Source organism: Phalacrocorax aristotelis, chromosome 2 (assembly GCF_949628215.1).
Source record: "Phalacrocorax aristotelis chromosome 2, bGulAri2.1, whole genome shotgun sequence".
Classification (NCBI taxonomy): Eukaryota; Metazoa; Chordata; class Aves; order Suliformes; family Phalacrocoracidae; genus Phalacrocorax; species Phalacrocorax aristotelis.
The window spans coordinates 141,882,073-141,904,378 of record NC_134277.1 but is presented as its reverse complement, the minus strand read 5'-3'; the positions used below and the strand labels follow the sequence as shown (position 1 = coordinate 141,904,378).

Sequence of the window (22,306 nt, the reverse complement as noted above, 5' to 3'; positions counted from 1 at the left end):
TATCATGTTGGGCTTTCTCTTTGTTCTTTAGAAAGTATTTCTTTTTAATTAAGAAAAACATAAGGTCTAAGCTGTGCAAGAATTCAAGTAGTCAGCTGAGGCTGGAGGTGAGAAATTACACTCTGAAAAGTGTCATCAGAAGCAGGACTAGGTTATTTTACTTTGTTGCCATTATATACTGTGGTCAATTATTGTCAGTGAGCTACCGTGGTAAATTTGTCCTCGTAGACGGAGACACTCAGTGATGGCTTTCACCAGATTTGTGTCACAGTAAGAATGACTTGGCATTTGACATCCTGATGTTCATTTAGGTCTTTTAATTTATCTACATGAAAATATTTCCTTGCTGTTCCTTCTTTTTCCAAATCAAGGTGGAAAGTCTGGATGAAAAGGGAAACATAGTGAAAGGTCCATACACTGTTACAATATATGTGGAAGATATCAATGACAACCCACCAGAATTTGACCAAAAAAAGTACACTGGAGTAGTGAGGCAGAATTCCCGTCCAGGTAATCATCATCATAATTAAATATTACAGCTAATAGGAAGCTAGGTAGTTTAGTTAAACAGGAAGATAGAGTGGGTGCTATACTTCAACAAGCTGAAAAAAGATCCATTTTCCTTCCCACAGGATTGTACAAAATAAAGATGCAAGCATGCATAATATAATGAAAGGGCAAAGAGCTGACAACTGTGTCATGTAAATGGATGTGTGTAATCAGAAATATTTCACAGTACTGATTGCTTTGCAAGTACCGCTTAACAAGCAAATATTGCTGCCCTCACCATTGCAGTGAAAAAAATCACCCTGTGCTAGCAGTTTAAAATGTAAACGTTGCCAAAGACTATACAGAGGGAGAATGCAAAGAATATGTCAGTCTTCACACATCAGTGAAATAAAATGCCAGTGTAGCTATGGTGTATGTGTTCACTGTGACTGATGCTTCTCAGAACATGGGCTGAACCTTAGTATTTAGGAGTCTCAGATTATGGATTGCAGCGATCCAGTTCAGAAACCAGGAAAGTATCGAAGAGCAGTTCAAGACCCAGATCTTGGAATTAAAACAAAGGACTCAGCCAGCTGTTACCACTGTGACTATGGACTCAAGAACAAACTTCTGCTAAAGAATACGCATATGAAACTCCATGGGGTCAGAGAACCATTCTGAAATATTTTACTGCATTCTTCAACTGCGTCCAAGTCAAAAAAATTTTGAATGTTACATGGGTGACCAAAAGGCAATAATTCACTTATATTATCATGCATTTCCATATTTTTTTCACTTTAATTATCAATGTGTCACAGCTGTAGGACATTTTTCTAAAGCTGCTTTGGATTGAACTGATTTGTATAAGGACTCTAAAGTGACCTTAAAGAGAGATACCAGCGAGCTATATTCTGGGTGGAAGCACTCTTGGGTGGTAGATAATTCTCTGAGTTAGCACTGTCACATTCTTCATCACACCTATCGTGATCCTACAACGCAGAGCTGGTGGAGGCAGGACCTGTGGGATGGTATACAGGCAACTCAACATCCACACACAAACATAGCTTATGAAAGATGCATTACAAAACAACAGCAGCTCCCCACAAGCTGCCTTCCTGGCTTGAGGGCTCTGCTGAAATGGACTATGTGTTGAGGTTTCAGTCTCCTCTTACTGCTGTTTTGTCTCTAACCTGAACAGGCAAGCCCTTCATGCGTGTCCACGCCACTGACCGCGATGATCCTACTACTCTCCATGCACAGCTGACATACAGCATTCTCCATCATTTTCCCAACCCTTTTACAGAAATGCTTTTCCAGATCAATAATATAACTGGAGAAATCTCACCGAGTAAGGCGGGTATGTAAAAATATTCTTGTTTGTCAAAAAGCAAACGTGAGTTCATGGGTGTACCTAGGAATAAAACAAAACAGCCCTGATGTTAAATTTTTAATAAACATAGTGGGACATACTCCACTGAGGCTCTGGTTTTGGGGAACTTTCTTTGTGTCCCACCAAATTCAAAGGAAGTTAAAAGAAATGGAGATTGGGATATAAAAGTGAGAAGAGAGGTAGATCCTTTGGCCCTCAGGCCTATGCTGAGTCATATCTTGGGACTAATTCTTTTCCTTGAAATTTAGAAAACCAAAATCAGTGATAAGAAAAATGCAGAGAAAACTCAGCCAGCTATATGATCCCAGCTAAACTGCAACGATTTAAAAACCTTGTCTCTTCTGGTGGGCAGAACAAGTGTCTAACTGGAGCGAGGGCTGTTCAGTGATGCATTTGCACAACATGAGATCACAGCACAGAGGTCTCATATGATTGCGTCCACATGTTGTGCTGCTTTGGTCAGAAAAGCCAGAGGAAATGGCTTGCTGAGATTTGGCACAGAGGCCCATCTAAGGAGTGAGCCTGGACAGATGAAGCAGCATGATATTATGTAGGAGGCAATGGGCAGATGAACCATCTCCACAGCCTCTGCTTCATTTCACTTGACCCTTTGCTCTCTCTCTAGGCTCTTATCACTTAGATCCTCGCAAGCAGGACACCTTCACACTTGTTGTCACCGTGAAGGACATGGCAGGGTTGACAGCGAATGCTTTCACCAGTAGTGCTGATGTGATCATCACTGTGAAGGAGAGCCTGTGGAAAGCTCCCTCCACCATCCACATCCAAGAAAATTCAACTCAGGTCCACCCTGTCAACATCACCCAGGTAGGGCCCTTGGCTGTGCTCCCTGCACCACTTCCTGGTGCCACAGAGTCATTTTCTGCCAGCTAACTGTGAAGGTGTCCCCACTGCATTCAACGCCAGGCTCTTCAGGAGGACTTTGGCACCTCCCAGTTATTTTTTATATTGTATCCTTTAGAAATTATCTTTTGTGCATGTTTCATTAACTTATTGTATGGAAGTTAATGGTGACTGAGATACTGTCAGTACAAACATGAGAGTGACTGAACTTTGCCCTTTAGTTTGGAGAGGCTGTAAGCGCTGCCCATGTGTGAGAATATCTTATGGATAGAGGAAACATTTGGAGAATTTTGTTACAGTGTAATGACTGGAAGAAAAAGGGTGCTTTACAAGCCTATTTGGCACAATATGAAAAATAAAGCCCTTGAGACATCCCAAGGGAGCTCCCAAACTGACACGTGGCAGTTGGGTGCCTCTGTGGAGGTGCCGCTCACCTCTCCCAAGGGGTTTCTCTGAGCACTTCCAGCCTTGTTCTAACACCACAGGCCCTCCAGGCTTTGGGCAAATGAAGAGCTAACCTGCTGAAGGTTATTTTGAGGTTAGCTGCTTCCATCTGCAGAAAAGCCTGGCAGGGGACCAGCTCCTCTGCAACCCTGCTGTGGGCAGTCCCCCCCGCTCAGGGATGCTTGTTGTGTCCAGTTTTGTGTGATGTAGCTCACTTGCTGTACCAAAAGTACCTAGGAAGGACTGAAATGCCCTTCTTCAGCACCCAGCTTTCCCACGGTATTCCTCTTTTCACAGTGCAAACGCAAAATATCTTGCTGATAACGGCGGACCGATAGCAATGTATACATCAGTAAATATTAACTAACAGGCCAGCAGCCTTTCAGAAATGTTTGACTTTGAAAAATTCCTTGGCACTGACATGCCCAATGTTGTCATCCCTTAGACATGGCAGGATTCCTTGGATCCTATTTGCAGGACTAACTGTCTTGGTGCTATTCCCACTGGCCTCAGCGACAGCCCGAGGAAGTGCAGAGTGAAAACAGGTGGAATAAAAGCTAGCATGCAATGGTGCTCCCATTCTGGGGTCACTTGTATATAATTTCACGTGGCAGCCAATGACATGCTGATTCTGCCTAGGGAAAAATGAAATGCAGTTGCTGCTATACAGTATAAAACATGAACAGTAATACTGACTCCATTAATTTGTCAGTCTGTTTACTGCATTTCATTTTAAATCTGAAACACCCCACTAAAGATCCTTCATCACAGATTTTGATGCATGTAAAGTGCATGCACACTCATACGTGCAGATAGGTACTGGATATTTGGGGTTTTGTTCCACATGTCTGAATTAGATAAACCAAAGCAGGCAGGAATAGACAGTGTAAGGAGACAGAATAAATGAGTGTCAAGACATACAAATACATATAATACTTTCTTCTCATGTATTACTGTTTAGGTCCACATCCCAAAACTTTTCCATAAAAAGATAAGTGTCCTAGCTCATCTGGACACTTGGAGACACTGAGGTTAAATGGCTTCACCACAACAATTCAGAGAGCAGGGGTGGATTATCAGTCTGGTTTTCTGCAGCTCATCCCAAGAGCCTAACAATCTGTTAATTTTCTGGTTTAAGAAGCTAACAGGAATGCAGTCTTTTCTGTTTGTGGTCCAGAAATGATCCCTGTTAAATCTCAGTCTACATCTCTGATTTCCTATCCTGACTTATTTTTGTGTTTTTAGGTACGCTCAAATGAGCCAGATGTAATTTATGACCTTCTTGAAAAAGAGAAGCTGCCCAGGCTCCCATTTTCCATCGATCAGAACGGGGTTATTTATGTGACCGAACCATTGGACAGGGAAGAAAAGGATGCTGTAAGTAAACACATAAAACCTGACTGATGGGAGAGACCATAGCAGGAAGCCAATTATTGGTGTGGGAGTAAATACAAGAAAGCTCACTAGAAAGGACAGAGGGGAAAAAAAAGAAATAAAAGCTTTTTTTCTTGTCATTTCTCTTTGCAAATGACTTGATAGATATGAAAGCACATTCATCTACTACACTGTAAACAGCCTTCAGTTTGGTAGCCTACAACATTTCTCCACAGGTCTGGCAGCAGCAATCACTGCCCACGGTGTATGTATAATGTACAACACGGACCAACCATGGCAGGATTGTAGGTCCATAAGGAAGAGGTAGGCAGTGGCATTTGTGGAGGGCAGGAGATTTGGATGTTTTGCCTCTACTCCAGACCCCAGGGTCCTCAGGGATCTCTCCACAGCAGAAGCAGAGTTTAGTTTGCAGTTGCAACTGTAAAGTTACCCTGAAGTTCCCCATCTGGGGGTCTTTTAAACAGAAAATCCTCTGTCCCTTTCTGTTCTTAGAGGAAATTTGAGCAGAGAATAGGCCAGAGGTCGAATATGCTGGAGGAATCCTATCTCTGTATGTGACAGATGAATTTGCAAAGTGGCAAAAATGAGATATTCCAGCTTTTCTTGAATTTTTGTGAAAACAAGTTCACAGTGCAGTGGAGTATTCAGGACTTTTAAATTTTGAGAACTCAGACCTCAGGTACTAAGGGGTGATGGAAGAGTTCTGAATTAAACAGAGTGAAAATACTGAACAAACATATCAGAGAATATTGTCACTGTGGACATTCGACACATCTAATCTCAATATTCTTATTGCAGTATACTTTCTTTGCGATCACAAAAGATAAAATGGGAGAACTGGTAGACAAGCCTCTACAAATTCATGTTATTGTGAAAGACGTTAATGACAATCCCCCTGTGTGCCAGCAGGCCCTCACTGAAATTGAAGTTCAAGAAAATGAAGGTGGAGGTGAGAAAGCAGCTACTTTTATACATTTATACATTTATACACATCATTCTGGTCCTGTTATTTTTTCCAGCTGTGTGCAAATAAAGTTAGAAATTCTGATCCCAAAGAGTAAAATGTAGCTCTCCTAGGCAAATGTTTTCCTGTGCCAATAGCCCTGTTGTTTTCACTTCAATAATTCATGTGTAAAGGATTTTAATATCTTGAGAGGACAGACCCAAGACCCTTACTCAAAAAACAGTGTTCAATTTAAAATATAAAATTGCATTTTCCTACAACCACAGTTTTGGACAACTGCTTAGAATGTAAAAATTAAAACACCCTTTTATTGCTAATATAAGAAATACTGCTCTAAAAGCAGCTTGAGCCTATCTTCCCTCATACAGATGCTCCTCCAGCATAATGCCTTTGATTTCAATGGACCATTACCAAAATCTGCCCCTAAGTCTTCACATCAGTTTTTTGGTTTCGAGGCTGAAGTATCTGTTGTTACAGTCACTTCTGACCAAAACACATAACCCAGTCTTTTTGGACTGCCCAAGCCCAAAACAGCTGGTTGGGATGCTAAAGGAAAAACTCCCAGAAGACAAATGATTGTGTCCATTTAAGTGTTTCCCACACATTTACATTCTTATTGCCCCTCTACTCTTTGCATTGGTATCTCTTTTGTGTTTGTGTATGTCTGTAGAGGAATGGACCACTGCATTGTCTCACTGACTCTGGTCTCTCCTCTGCCATAGGAAGTAATATTGGTACCGTGCTTGCTACAGACATGGATGAGAAGGACACCCTTAACTCTCGTCTGCAGTTCAAAATCAAAAGTCAGGTTCCTGCTGTGCCTGCAAGTAGTCTGTTCTTTATTCAGCAAGACACTGGGATTTTGCAGTTAACTAGCCGTTCCTTAAACAAGCGCATTGCATCCAACTATTCCTTGAAGGTGCTGGTGACAGATGCAGGTATGTAATACCTGCCGTTATACATTGGAATAATTTTATTTGCACTGACATCCCCTGTGCTCAGTGTCCAAGGGATGAAAGGAGACCTGGAAGATTCACAGGACAGGCAGGAGCACTGAGAGCTGGCTTGCTCTGGCGTGGTACTGCCTTGTTCTCGAGATGCAGGGAGGTTAATCATGATTCATAACACAAGTATGGAAGGAAACCAGCTCTAGGGCAGAGCATGGGTAAATTGGGAAGCTTGCTAACAAGTACTCCAGTAACAGATTTCCTTCCATGGGAAAAAAAAATTAAGAGATCATGACTGTGGTTTTCCCCAAAAATCTTTCAGATGGATTCACTGAAAAAAATCAAGAAATTAAACACAGCTGCTCAGAGAGTCCAGATAACGTATTTTAAAAGATTAGGAGCTGAAATTAATCTTCAGAAAGAGTCTTGTCCATTATGTAAGTTCCCAGGAGTCCTTTGTGGTTCTCTGAATGGAAAGGAAAACAAACTCCATACTAAAGCTTAAAGCTTTGTGGCAAAACTTGTGGATGGAGAAACTAGCATGTAAAGAAAGCAGTGTAACATGTCTGTAAATTAAATAGCATCACTTGGGCAGATGATATGAAAACCTTGCAAAGGGAAGAGCTAATTTTTTTTTCAATTTTTTTTGAATTCCATTCAAACAGTTTTGTTTAGAATATTCCTTAATTTTCAGCTCATGAAGCGTGTCCGTAAAACACTAAAATCCAGCTATGTGAGTTGCACACAACCAGACAGAGTATGCTTTTAAAATCACAACCCTCCCATCGCTATGGGTGTCCCTGCTCAGGTAGTGCTTAGATTTACATAGATCTGAAGTTTAAGTCTGGCTGTAATGAAAATGAGGGTGCTGCCTGATGGCCCACCAAGAGGACAAGGTAGCATAACAATCCAGGGTTTACTTTTTGACATGCAAATGTGATCTTGATAAAGCTTACACAGTTCATAGCTATCATCATCCTGGTAAAGGGATATGGTTAAAAAAAGTGAGGGAAATGAAATGGAACAGGATGGGACAATGCTGAATAAATTGGGAAGGTGAATAGTAAGATAGAGAGTGAGGTTGTCACTGAGATCAAGTGCTTCTTACAACAGCAGGACTTTGCTTGGCTTGGGCAGTTTGGCAGCTGTCACTTTTGCTCACAGTGAACCCTTTTGGAGGAAAGTTATTTTTGGGAGAAGGGTTGTTGTGACGTTGTTTGTTCTCTTTCCATGCAGCATTCCAAACAATCTGTGACGTGCAAATACATGTCATTGACATCAATGATCAGATTCCCATCTTTGAAAAATCAGATGTGAGTATTTCAAACACCGTTTTTGATGTCCCAATAACTTTTGACAAATGTTGGAGCACACGTTCAATGTCTATAGTATGTCAATGGGAAACTAACCATTTACAGAACAAGTAACAGAGCAATCCACTAGTGGAAATGAAGGCAAGATGTCACTGCAAAGCCTGCATATAAGCTCTCTCTAGACAATGAACAGTGGGACTGACTCACAGTTAATTCTGAAATATAAGGTAATTTGCTCAGTGGGAAACTGTTTACAGAAATAAATCATTCTATTGAAGCAGTTTATTGCAGAAATATAAGTTCTGGAGGGAAACGGGGAAGAAAAAGATTTAAAATTAATTAAAATAGCTAAATGGAAAAAAGCTAGCATCTCCCAAGTTCCCTCCCATACACAATACTCATGTCTCCAGAAAAGCCAGAAGGTGAATGGAAATCAAAGACACTACTTGCTTTAATCAGAAACAATGGTCCAGTGATCCATGCGCATACACATACCTGTTCGGCCCTTGGTTCTGTAATGGGTGTCAGGCTCTTCCCTCTTCCTCTGGTGGAGGTGCTGACATCTGGCAGAAAGTTCTGCAGACCTTCTGTGACTTCTGCCTGCTGGCCCAAGCCTCCCTGCAGACATGTAGTGGCTGGAATGCCTACATTTAGGTGTCTAAGCTCCCACCATACTTGTAGGCAATATAGGTGATGGGCTTAGGAGAGCTGTCCGGCCCATCAGGTGTAGGTGTCCTCTTGGGGAAGCTGTGTTGGTTTTTTGCCTTTGCTGACTGCATTGCCCAGCTCTCTGTTGATGAAACAGGAGCTTAGACACATGCAGACTAGGTGCCTACATAGCAGGTTGTTGACTTTCTCACCTCAAGGTCTCAGTCCACGACCTGGTCTCAAGATGAGACTGCTCAGTCAGGGCACACATCAAACAGAGTAAATGGAGCTGGGCTGCTAGCGTGGCCACACTCTATGGTGCATGGAGCAATTAAATACGTAACAGTCAGTGGCTACGGTGCTCACTGGGTACAGAGGAGCTGTATTGTCCCTACTGCTGTGAGCATGGCATGAACATGGAGTGGTTTCAACAGAGGAGGTAAAGGTTTGGGACTGTTGCTATACTAGTAGCTTACCCACTGACAGAGATCCCACCACCTTTGATAAATGTATGGCTAAAAAGGGGGATATAGCAACTTTGCAGAGGCTCTAGTACCCATCTTGCAGCCCTGGTTTCATGGGCAGCGAGGTAGCTCACCTGTACTGCTGCAAGGCATGTCACCAATGCTTTTGCACATCCCTCTAATCTGGTTATGTCTCTGCTGTGAAGTGGCCCCACCACTTCCCTTCCTCACACAGCTGCTGTGGATTAAAATACATCTGTGCTTGTGGGTTGCAAGCTTATTGTAGTGCTCAAGTTTTTATCTGTAGATGGTGCTCAGTATGTCATATTTCAACCATATCTCTCTCCTCAGTACCACAATGTGACTGTTGCAGAAAATCTCCCAGTAGGAACAGTGATATTAGAAATTCAAGCTACCGATGGAGATGAACCTGCCACAGGGAGCTCCAGCATCATTTACCAAGTGAAGGAAGGAGATCCAAACAACACATTCACCATAGAGACAGATCCTGAAACAAACCGCGGGTTCGTCAAGATTAAAAAGGTGAATAGAAGGGTTTATTATTTTTTATAGATATATACACATATATTTTTATATATGTGTGTATGTGCGTGTGTATGTATTTGTCATAAACAGTAACTACCCTGGTGATTTGCAGAGGGGGGTGTTTGGCTGCTGGTGGGGTGAAGACCGTGGTGCAGACTGCAGGAGGCCCTACTTTTGGGCCCAGGCACCGTGCCTGTGCGGTGCTCAGGCACAGCTGTCCTCTTGCCTTTGTTGTCCCCTACCCACCCACTGCCACCAGCCGCTCCCTCCACTGGTTTTGCTGCTGGCCCCTTCTCCGCCAGAGCAGGCTCTGGCCAATGACGTACGTGTTTACATACCAAAAAGAAAGAACAGAAGAAGGACTTATTTGAGTAATTTTGCAGCAGCATTTCTGGAAAACAGAAAGCCAGTTAAATGCTTCCATGGGCTGCGGTCATGGTGATGGACTGTCACAGGGCAGATACTCTGCCCTGCTAGCCATTGGTGGCTTTTGCAGTGGGAGGTGCATGTGAGACCAGCATGTCTCAGTGTCAGGATGGAGAGGCAGTTTGTTCCTGCTGAGGCAAACATTAGCTGTGACAAAGCCAAAGTCAGCACATACTGCGGTGGGTGATGATATATCTCATAGGTTGAGTGCCGGAGACTGGAATATAAGGAACACTTTCTGCTGCATCCATGAATTTCAATAGCTTAAGTGTTCTCCCTTTGATATTAGCCTTCTTGAAGGCCCTTGAATTACAGGTCCAGAAAACCTATCACTCATTTTCCAAGGAGTGACATGTTTGCATCCAGTTCACCTGCCACTGGCTGGGCCAAGGGCAGGCAGATGCAGCATTTGGTGGACCATCTTCAGGCTCAACCTCATAATTTTTTCCCAAGGAGGCAATTATAAGAAACTCTGTGGTGTAACAACCCTCACATGACTTTTGTCACCCAGAGGTCACTGGAGGTCTTCTCGTACAGAGCTATAAATACTATTTTTGTAAGCAGGTTATAGTTATTAAACTTAATTGGGCAGGTGGCAACATTCTTAGGAAATGAAGTTGCTGAGGAGGCCTCCAAACCCCTGTATCTATCTGGGATACAACCTCCTCCTTGAGAAGAGGGGTCTTAGTGGTTTCCCATGGGAGCTCCCAGCAGCAACAGGGCCATTGGTAAAAGCACTTTTTTCTAATTTATTCAGGCTCTTGATTTTGAAGCAGCTCCAGTGTACAACCTGGTGATCAACGCCACAAACCCCGAACCGTTGGTGCCAGACGTGCAGTACAACTCAAGCTCCCTTACCTTGTTTAAAGTTTTCGTAACAAATGTGGATGAGCCACCTGTTTTCCACAAGACAGTTTACAGAGGAGAAGTGCCTGAAGATATTCCTGTCAATACACTGGTCATGACGGTGGAGGCCTATGATCCTGAGGGGGCTGCTGTACGGTAAAAAAGAGTGACCATGATTTATTTATGGAATTTGGGATCTAGAAAAATTGCTCTAAAAGAGGTACAAGAAAGACATGCCCAATTCTTGGCATGCAGGCAAAGACTTTTTTACAGAAGTCTCACCTCCTGTTAGAAGGTGGAGGTCTGGTGGAGTGGTAGCTGGTGACTCACCTGCAGCATACTGCTGGGCAGTGCTTTTCTAACCTGCTTTCTATCTGTGCTGTGACAAGCATCAGCCAGTGGGGCCCTTGAAGCAGGAAACTAAAAGGGAAAAAAGCCAATATATGTCTCCAGGAAAAAGGCAGAGCTGGTGGGAGAATAGCAGGGTTTCCGTATCCATAATGCCTTTAACAAATGAATGAAGCATATACTGCATACCCCTAGGAACGAGTAGGACAATAGCTGCTTTTCATGTCACACAGAAAACCACACAGGACTTTTTCCTCCACCAAAACACACAATGTCTAGTGAGTTCAATTCTATAATTGGCAATTAATTAATTTTATTTTCCAACTGCCAAAGATTATAGGCCTACTTCCACTGAGGATGTAAAGCTCTCTGCAAGACAGCTCCTATGCTTATGAGTGGGGTGCAAAACTTCAGACTGGCTCATTTGGTGGCCCAAAGCCATGTTGTGTGGCCAGTCACCTTGAATCTCTGCCAGCTCTGTTGCATGGTGTAAATATACCTTACACAGTAGAGCTGGATAGAAGAATTATTTGTGGCTCTTGCTGCACGATTCCCAGCTGGGACGCTGAACAGATCAACCCAAAACAAACAGTCCTTCAAATTTAACTAAAATTCAGCAAAACACCAAGTCGTTATTGGAGCTGCAGAATATGACTGTTAGGCGTCCCATGGATTTTTATTCCCAGAGGTTTCTCATCTGGCTTTCTACTTTCCCTTAATTTTTGGGAATTTAACATGTTTGGTCTTCTGTCAAACTGGTTTGAAAGTGAGCCACATAGTCCACAACCTCTGGGGGATTATGACAGAGACAGATGACAGAAATTTATATTTACATAAACTGCATTTCTGCTAAAAAATAGGTTAAAGGACATAAAACAAAAAGTATAAAAATAAAAGATGTACAAGCATGTCAGCATGCTCTTTATAATGCAAGGAGTACTGAAAGAACAAAAGCGTTGAACAAGAAGGTCGCATCACATCTACTCAAGCAAATGCCTGTGCTTTAGCTGGGTCATGTTCATGGTTAAATTTGTATAAGTAAATATGTAGACACCTTGGGTTTTTTTTAAACAATAATATAAAAGCAATTATATGGTGATATTTAAAGCACTGTTTGTTCCAAGGCTGTCCTGATGGTAGTTACAGACTGCTTCAGATGGAGAGCAGATGACCACTGTAGCCTACCTCAGGGTCCTGGCCCCTTGGTTATCCAAAAAAGAGTGCCTAGCTGCACTGCTCCCTCTGCCCCCCAGGCTTTGGCTTGTGCTCCCGTCAAAATCAAGGCATGGGAGAAGTGATAGGGAGAGAGGGACATGGAGTTGGGACAGAGCACACTTCTGGACCAAAAGCTCAGGAACACCCCAGGTTTTGCAGTTAGGAGGAAGGTGGAGTTGCGGTACACAGGCTGGAGAAGCAGTGGCATTCCAACGGTTCTGCTATCAGTCTTTATTCTCAATGATTTTGGCCTGCCTTCCTCTGTTGTCTCTCTTCGTTGGCTGTAGTACTGGGACTCTTCCAAGAACTCTGTCTTTGAGTACAATTGTAATCAAGCTGCTAGCCTAAAATCAGTAAAGAAGTATTTGCTTTGTCAGCATTTTTTCCTGATTTGGAATAGTATATGTGACTTTTTCTTATTTCTTTTCAAAGATACTCCTTAGAAGGTGACATAAGGAAATGGCTGAGGATTGATTCAACCACTGGGCAGATATACACTGCTTCCACTTTGGATAGAGAGCAGCAAGAAATATACACAGTTGATGTCGTTGCGTCAGAGCTAAGTAAGTGATGAAACAACTACATATACACACAGAGGAATTCCCTGCCCTTATTGCTTTATGAGGAATTATCATAATCCCCATGACTAAACCCATGAAAAGTTCAGAAACTTGTGATGTATCCTTAGAAATATATATTTCTTAAGAATTTAACTATCTTAAAAGAAATCTTGATGTTGTAGATAATGAGGATTAAAATAGCTTTCATGAAGTTAGCTATCATATGCCATTATATTTGCATGAGCTACATGACATATAGATGTTAGAATTTCTTCAGTATTTTCAGCATCAACATCATCTGCCACGCTTTTCCTCTATAGCTATAAAGGTTTTATTCTTTCTTGTGTGTATGTTTAGGCTTCCTGAAAACATACCTGGAGAGTAACTTGCAACCTCGTACCTTTAGTGTTATTTTATTTCATTTTATTATGAATAAAACTAATATATTAATTCATCTGAAAAATATTAGGGCTCCTAATTCCAGCTGTTAGACTTTTTCAGATAGTCTATCTGGGGAGATTTCGTTACATGATTTACCTTGATTAGGGGTTACAAACTCTGGACTATATCTGATTGAATGAGGTATAAATCTAGATTTCCCTTATTAAACATAGATAAAAATTAATGCTGGCCACTGTTTTAGGGGAGATGGGTAAAGATGCAGTTCCTGTATGTCAGGAAAAAGGAGTGCTTCCTTGAACACTGAGGTGGAGTGGGGCTGTTCCTACAGGAACAGCTGGAGAAATTATAGCACTTTGAAAGGTTTTCTTGAGACCCTTGCCTTGGCTCCAAGGCAGAATATTGACTTGCTTTTCCTATATATAGAAGAGAGCTGGGAAACTTAAGGAGTTTCATGCTTAAGCATGCTTAAGAATGCTCCAAAGAGTGCTGGTCACCTTGGATGTGACCGCTTACCAGGTATGATGGATGTGACTGCTTACTAGATACAATGGTCTATCTGCCTTCTTTCACTTAATAGTGTTCTGTAGTTAGCAAGAGTTGGGGCTAAATAAACCATACCTTAAAAAGTAGTGGCAACTACCATGAGTCCCTCAGGACTTTGTGAGACCTTGCCGCTTCAACCTGCAGGCAAAATACCACCTCCCACTGCCTGCCTGATGGTGTACCTATACAATAACGGCAAATGCAACAACCCGGCATGTAAGTCCAAGACATGTGTGTAACCTGGCATTCTGTTAAACACTACAGATAATGCAGCTCAGAAGTCCAAAACAACCTTGATACTACACTTAAGTGATGTGAATGACAACCCTCCACAGTTAGCTATGGATTATCTTCCTTTCTTCTGCCACCCACTCAGTGGAGGAGAGAGAACTTTCATTCAAGCTACTGATCCTGATGAACAGATCTATTTTTCAACATTTGATTTTTCTCTCGCGGATGACATGAATACAAGAAATAATTGGGAAATCTCAAAATTTAATGGTAAGTTAATAAAGCTATTCTTATAATGATATGGGACACTAACTACTCGGGGAAATATAAAGAACTATTGAATTCCTTTTCATTCCTACTATTGCATATCCAGTGTTCCATGCAGAAAAAATATATGTTTTTGAGAAACTAGATGTATTTTGACATGTATTTATTTGAACACCTAGGTCATTAATAATTTTTTTCAAGAGCTTACATCTAGCATGTTGCAAGCTGAAATTTCACTGGTACTTACAAGAGAAGAAACATGTAAGAATAAAATACTGTGTGTTTAAATGAACACAAATCACTTCTTGTAAAGAAACTGAGCAGTTCGCAAATGGTCTATTTATGACATTTCATGTGTGAAAGGAAGTCATGCCTCATGAACCAACTGGAGTTCTTTGAAGGGGGTCAGTAAGCACATGGATAAGTGCTTGGCCAATAAATCCTGCCTGAATTCCTAAAAAACGTTTGATGAAATGTCCCACTAGAGAAAGTTGGGCTGCCACAATGTGAGAGGGACAAGTTTTGAAAGGATAAGTAACTATTTAAAATTCAGGAGTTGGAATAAATGGTCAGCTCTTGCACTGAAGGGAGTTCATGTGTGGTTTTCCAAAGCGATTTTAGGTAGGACCTGTGTAGGTCAATAAATATGGATGTGTAATGAGGAGGCAAAGTTCGCTTATTATACAAAGTTATTTGATTAGAAACCAAGTGTGAAGAACTGCAGACTATCCTTGCAATACTAAGTTGGTTGAACAATAAAATGGCAGATTCAAATAAACCTCAGACTCCCAAATTCACATTTGAAATCATGAGTGCTGAGCTGGCCATTACAAGTCAGGAGTGAGACCTGTAAGCAGTTCCATGAAAATGTGAGATCAAATTATCAGTAGTGTTCAGAAAAGCAGATTAAATATTGGAGATTGTTAGGAAAGGACCAGAGAAGAAATCAGAGAACATCATTATGCCCCTGTATAAATCCATGATTTGTTCAAATTTTGAACTCGGGTCTCTCCATCTCCAGAAAGATGCGGTAGAACAGGAAACAGGTTCAGATAGGGAAACAAGGATAATCAGAGTTATGGAGTAGCCTGATATAAGGAAGAGTGTGGAAGCAGCAAAAAGTAAGCACTATTTAGCTTGGAAGAGAGTAGGGGAAAAAATACAATAGAGGTCTATAAAATCATGAATGCTATTGTCAGGGTGGCCAGAGGTTCATAGTTTGCCTTCTCTTCCAGTACACAAACCTGGGAACTTCAAGTGCAGATAGGAGGACATAGCTGAATCTGGAACTTGTTGCCACAGGCTGCTGAGTATCTAGAAAGTTTCTACAAGTTCAAAGCAAGAAATTACATCTTGCTCAAGAAGTCCCTGAACTGAAAGTAGTTGAAGGCTGGGAGACCATTAGGAGAAAATAAAATGCCTGCTCGCTTTTTTACTGTAATCCCCAGTTATTCTAGAGATAAGATACTGACATCAATAGACCTTTGGTCTGAGCCCAATGGCTGTTATAGTCTTACTTCTCCAAGTTTTAAGGAGTCTTAGATGTAGAAGGATGGTCTGCCTTACTAAGTTTTCTTGGGAACAAATTAAGATGGTTAAGGCTTCTATGAGTATGGGGTAATATTCTTGATTTAAATGTGACGCTATCAGTGTAGCACTACTCAAGATCAGATTTGGCCTCCTGTAGAAATTAGGAAGGAAATCCTCTGACCATACTATTTTGGAGGCTGGAGTAGGCATTCAGATGTTCCCTTTTGACTTAAAACCAATGAGACCTGGGAAGACATGGGGAAAAGAGGAACTACCGTCATGTGCAAAGCAGCCTTAAAAAAGAGTGTTTGCAGTGGGTATGAATGTTGAGCTAAACTTCTTTCTTGTGCTGACATGAATGTTCCACTTCCTGCTTACAGCTACTCATGCTTACCTCTCTCCGAAACACACTAACTTTGAAGAAAACGTGTATAGTGTTCCAGTAATAATTAAGGACAATGGGAAACCACCTTTGGAAAGAAAAGTGAATCTTAAAGGTATACAATGCACAGAACTATTTATTTCAACACAACAGTTACATTTATGACTAACCAAACTGGACTGCTAAACTTCTCATTAATTTCATGGCATTTCTTTTTGCAGTAAACATCTGCAAGTGTTCAAGTGAAAAATCATGTTTTGTTCCAGTCCAGCGTGAGCACTCTGGTCCAAGCGCTGGCCAGGCAATTGGGATTCTTCTTGGGGTCATGCTCGTCATTGGTAGGTCACTTCTTCTTGGTTGATTTGAAGCCAGGTCTCTGACATATGATAGTGCTGCTGCATTTCTGACACTGATTCACTTACTTCACGAAGAGATGTTATGAATGTTGCAGAATGGGCAAAAGATGGACAATTTAATGATTGTGTATCATGATTGCTGCAAACTTGTAAGTTTTTGGTCATAGGTATAGCTTTCTTTGGCCTGTGCTTCTGAATGCACATGCAATGGCACAGCAAGCAGCTATGACAGAAGGAAATGCTGTGGTTGTAGCATATTGTTGCTTCATTGCTGCCTACTGCCTTTTCTCTGTCAGGGAAGGCATGGGAGCCTTGTCTTTGGCTTCCAGATTACAGTGAAAACAGTGAAGCATCCAGGGATGTCATTCTTACAATGTCTATACCTGTAGCCTACAATTATTATTTTATTCACCTATTTCAGCTTCGTAGGTTTCCATATTTCATATGGAGAATGGTTTTAAGCTGTGGGAAACTGGCTTTTACATGAACAAAGTCCAGTTATATTGCTAAGCAGTAGTGAACAGTATTATGTTTTTATAGGCAGGAGTTGATGCAATTCAACAAGTAGCTTAAAACCTTTTCCAAAACAAGAAAAAACCTTTTTTCATATTAGACTAGACTAGACTAGACTAGACTACAGAATCACAGAATCACACACAGGTTGGAAGGGACCTCAGGGACCATCTAGTCTAACCTTTCTGGGAAGAGCAGAGTCTAAACAAGATGGCCCAGCACCCTGTCCAGATGACTCTTAAAGGTGTCCAATGTGGCCAAGTCAACCACTTCCCTGGGGAGATTATTCCAATGGTGACTGTCCTCGCTGTGAAAAATTTCCCTCTGGTGCCCAATCAGAATCTCCCCAAGAGCAACTTGTGCCCATTCCCCCTTGTCCTCTCCATGTGACTCCGTGTAAAAAGGGAGTCTCCACCTTCTTTGTAGCTGCCCCTTAAGTACTGGTACATGGTGATGAGATCCCCTCTGAGCCTCCTTTTCTCAAGGCTGAACAACCCCAGTTCTCCCAGCCTATCTTCGTATGGCAGGCTTCCCAGTCCTTTGATCATCTTGGTGGCCCTTCTCTGGACCCCTTCCAGCCTGTCCACATCCTTTTTGTATAGCGGGGACCAGAACTGTACACAGTACTCCAGGTGTGGCCTGACAAGTGCTGAGTAGAGTGGGATGATGACTTCATTATCTCTGCTGGCGATGCCCTTTTTGATGCAACCCAGCATATTTCAGTTGGAAGGGACCTACAATGATCATCTAGTCCAACTGCCTGACCACTTCAGGGCAAAAGTTAAAACATGTTATTAAGAGCATTGTTCAAATGCCTCTTAACCACTGACAGGCTTGGGGCATTGACCACCTATCTAGGAAGCCTGTTCCAGTGTTTGACCACCCTCCCGGTAAATGCTTCCTAATGTCCAGTCTGAACCTCCCCTGGCACAGCTTTGAACCATTCCCATGTGTCCTGTCACTGGATCCCAGGGAGAAGAGACCAGCACCTCCCTCTCCACTTCCCCTCCTCAGGAAGCTGTAGAGAGCAATGAGGTCACCCCTCAGCCTCCTTTTCTCTAAACTAGACACACCCAAAGTCCTCAGCCGCTCCTCACAGGACATTCCTTCCAGCCCTTTCACCAGCTTTGTTGCCCTCCTCTGGACGCGTTTCCTTCCTGAAAGGAATGCCTTTCAGTAGTACCCAGTATCATCTTAGCCATAATTTTTCTAGGAACTGAGGTTAGGCTAACAGGTCTGTAGTTCTCTGGGTCTTCCCTCATTCCCTTTTTGTAGATTGGAATAACATTGTCTAGCTTCCAGTCAGCAGGGACCTCCCCAGACTCCCAAGACGTTTGGTAGATGATCGAGAGGGGTCCTGCCATAACATGCTCTAGTTCCTTCAGGATTCAATTTGTCAACATAAGGGCAAAAGTAGTGAGCATGACTGTTGATGGGATCCAGTCCCCTAGGAAGTGAAGAGCAAGAAGGATTCAGTGCTCAGTCCTTTGTGATTTTTGAACGTGATGGTCGCAAGAGCCAGACTGGGAAACTGTGGCTCAGCTATAGAAAGGGAAGGGAGTGTGAAAGACCCATGGGGAAAATCAAAGAAAAGGAATTAAATACCTTACAGACCTCATATTCAAAAGAGTCTAATTAAATTAGAAGATAAAAGAAAAAAAGAAACCCAAGAACTTATGTAAGTTACCATTACTTCAATTCTAAAAGAAAAGAGAATGAGCCCCCAAGAACAAGTTCAGTGCCTGAAAAGACAAAACCAAAGCTCTGTGTTTTCTTTTGTAATACACAAGCCCCAGAAGCAAGAGAAAGTGCCAATGCGTATGTGATGCATATGTGTTTGCCTTTTGAAGACAAAAAGAGGGAAAAAGCTTCAAAGAACTTAAAATAAGAAGCCATACTTAGACCATGTGACTGACAGAGAAACCCCTCTAACTGCATTTTTATCATCTCAGTTCAAGCTTCTCACATCACTTATTTCTGCACAATGCCTTGATCTGATTCTTCACTTAGTACAGTGCCACATTTAAGTGAAAATTATGTTGCATAACTGACCAAAGATGTTTTCATTACAAGAGAGCTCATCAGCTTCAGAGAGCACAGTAAAAGTTGCTACTGCTTTATGACTTTTACAAAGCACAGTGCATGAATCTCATAAAGGATTTTTAAAAGAATTCCTGAAATGAATATGTAGGTTTTTTCAATAGCAAGTTTTTTCACTGTAAAGGCAAAATCAGATGATAGCCTCTCAAGTGGATTCAACGAGGATCGGAGATGGGCAAGGAAAAAACATTGAGAAGTATCTAAAGATTTTATGAAACCTGGGGAGATTACAATCACTGAGTTTGGCCTTGAAGCTCAGAACATATGACCATAAAACCAGCCATCTCCTGGGGGCCTGTCTGACACCAGAATGAACTCCTGCATGAGCTAAGGACTCTCTCAGACTTCAGCACCTTTCATTCCAAGAGCAAGGATCCTCTGTAGTCTTACTTTCTTTAAAACAAACAGATCATAGACACTGGAAAAAAAATACAAAACAAAAATTACACCCAAATCCTCAGCCAATGCATTCTGATGGGAGAAACTCTCTCATTAAGACAAAGCCTCTCTCCTGGAAGGTATTTCTCCCACTGAGAAGCGGGTGGGAGAACAAATATAATGTGGCAGATACTAGGCATGTTCCTTGATTAACTACTCAGAACAAAAATGAATGTAAAATAAGAACAGCTACAGCGCAGATATTCAGAGCAATGAACGGGGCAAAAGGAGCAGCTGGGCACTCCTATATACTCTATATACTATACACTCCTATATACTCTAGTAAAGGAACAAAGAGATGGTGAAAATGATAGATAATCTAACACTGATAAAGAGGAAATAAATTTACATACAGTGTAACAAGCTCGTGATTTAAAAAGATAAGACTATATATTTACACATATAATTTGCATATATGACATTCGTATATTCATATATATATGTATGAATGCATATGAAGACATCTAGATGCCTTAGATTGAATATGACAAGTAATGATAAAGGGTAACGGCACTTCTAATCCAGGCCAAAAGAATATTTCAGTCATTCTTGGCCATAGGTGCACAGATCTCTGGGGTCCATCAGATATTCCTAACAGATACCAAGCAGTTCTTGAAGAAGAATTTTGCTGTCAGTAGTCTCAGCTTTGCTGTGATGGAGTTGCCATTCCATTGGGGGCAAAAAAAACAGGGAGTACGGTTCATGACAAACATGACAAATCACTGCTCAAAAGGGTGGGGGCTAAAAAAGACACTTTGCCATCTGGTCAGATTCTAAAGGAGAAGTCCTCCATTGGGGAAGCCTCCTGAGCACTGAGGCATCTGATCCTGCCCACCAGTGCCTCAGGTCCCTCAACATGCTGTTGGTTGAACGCTGCATAGTCATTCCCCAAAGCCATTTGCTTCTGTTCAAGAGGTAAAGCAGTATGGATATTGCAGTGCGGGTGTCAGATCCTTTGCTGAAATACCTTTTCAGAAAGTTTTCTCTTCCCTGTACTGATGAGTGCTCTCTGTTTTCCAGGTTTCATTATAGGGGGTGTGTTTTTTCACATGAAAAACAAACAGAAAAAAGAAAACAAGAGCCATCAGGAAGATGTAAAGGATAAGGCTGAACTCAGTCGCCCTCTGACTGTTTCATGAAGAGACAAAAACACCCTTTGGGTTGGGAAGGAGTCAGCTTTGTAGCTCCCAAAGCCCCGAAGTGTACTGTCACAAACTGAGGATACAAACATGTAAAAGCAGCCTCCCAGAGTTTTGTCCTCACTTTTGCAGGTAATACTATTCAGTCACAAAACAAAAAATGTACGTACACTTCAGCAGCAGCCATTAATAAGAATATCATCTTTGACTGAAGTGTTAACTCATGACAACACCAAATGCTGAGCTTCTGCAAGGGACATGGGACCAGCCTTCTTTCTTTGCAGCTGAAGTAAATATGGACTTTCCAGAGGACTACATTTTATCTAACTGCACATCTTTGGCTTTTTGCATATCAATAAGTTACTGAATAGCAGAATCGGGAATAAAGTCCTGTGCTACATTTGAAGATGTCCCGTGAAGTTGCAGGAACCTCTCTGATCCTCAGCAAAGGAGCTCCCAAACATTGCAAACTGTAATCTGCCCTGGGTCATTCCTGTTTAAGTGATGTTGGTGAATTTGTGCTAGCGATATTCACTAGCCATGTGACATTTCAGTCTTTCATTTTTAATATCCACAGAGTATAACCAGTTTGTGAGGCACCCTGGCCTTTCGTTATGGTTTCCAAGTTAAAAAATACACTGAGTCATGTGGAATTGGGTAGTGTGCTTTTTTATCATACTGCTGCAACTATTGTTTTTCCCCACTATGCACTGGATAAGAATAAAAAGGTTCTTTAAAGGTTTTAGTGTTTGCTGATTTTATTTTTTTTAAAAAGAGAGAGAGTGCATGAAAGCAAACCATTGCTGCTTGGTTATCTATTGTATTTAACCCTCACTTTTGCATAATACAGATTAAAAATGGCTCTCAGGCCAGAATGATATATGTCCAGCTGATTCAAGATGCAATGATTGCTGGAGACACTTGTGTCTTGGTGTCAGTAAAACCTATTTGAGCCCAGGATGGCACTCAAAGAAGGAAAGCCTTTCTCCTAAGATCATGCCTATAGAAGGGCATTTCTGATGACAATTTGAGGGAGGCTTTTCTTTTAAGCTATAAATAAAAGCTGACAAATATTGTGTTAAACTGAAAAGACAATATACTTTTGAAAACACTGAAGAAAAGGTCATATGGAAAAGAGTATGTTTGTTTATGCAGGAGTTTTTTTAATAGCTTTTGCATGCAGCACAAAACTAGAAAGAAAAGAGCACTTTTTTGGTAGCATTGCATTATAATAGGTTTTCCTAGAATGCTGCCAGCAAAAACTTTGCTTTTGGGCTTCAGCAACACAACCCAATTGTTGTACCTCTTACCCCAGCTTCCCCAGCTGTTAAAGCTTTGTTATTTGCTGTGGGGCTCACTGCTGGAATGTATTTATTTTATGATGGGAATGCAATCCATTATATTTGGAAAGTATGACATTCAGTTACGTCAGTGTATCCAGGGATTTGGTTTAGTATATTGTTTTATAAATAAAGGAGCCAAAGTTCAGGAGTCATTGTGCTTGTGTGTACCAATACGGCTTTATCTGAAGATGAGGAAAATGTACAGA

The 22,306-nt window shown here is 41.6% G+C and overlaps 1 protein-coding gene across 1 annotated transcript in view; it reads left to right on the top strand.

The window, feature by feature from the left end:
- CDH17 (cadherin 17) overlaps positions 1 to 21,498 on the top strand; it is a 29,038-nt gene extending 7,540 nt beyond the window's left edge. The window contains exons 5-18 of the mRNA XM_075085401.1: positions 372 to 510; positions 1,688 to 1,846; positions 2,505 to 2,704; positions 4,430 to 4,561; positions 5,378 to 5,528; positions 6,266 to 6,481; positions 7,727 to 7,803; positions 9,267 to 9,458; positions 10,645 to 10,889; positions 12,729 to 12,859; positions 14,066 to 14,302; positions 16,210 to 16,326; positions 16,433 to 16,549; positions 20,639 to 21,498. Of these exons, the coding sequence (XP_074941502.1) occupies positions 372 to 510; positions 1,688 to 1,846; positions 2,505 to 2,704; positions 4,430 to 4,561; positions 5,378 to 5,528; positions 6,266 to 6,481; positions 7,727 to 7,803; positions 9,267 to 9,458; positions 10,645 to 10,889; positions 12,729 to 12,859; positions 14,066 to 14,302; positions 16,210 to 16,326; positions 16,433 to 16,549; positions 20,639 to 20,757 (2,232 nt within the window). The 3' untranslated portion in view covers positions 20,758 to 21,498. The remainder of the gene's footprint in view (positions 1 to 371; positions 511 to 1,687; positions 1,847 to 2,504; positions 2,705 to 4,429; positions 4,562 to 5,377; positions 5,529 to 6,265; positions 6,482 to 7,726; positions 7,804 to 9,266; positions 9,459 to 10,644; positions 10,890 to 12,728; positions 12,860 to 14,065; positions 14,303 to 16,209; positions 16,327 to 16,432; positions 16,550 to 20,638) is intronic.
- Positions 21,499 to 22,306: the final 808 nt, after the last annotated feature.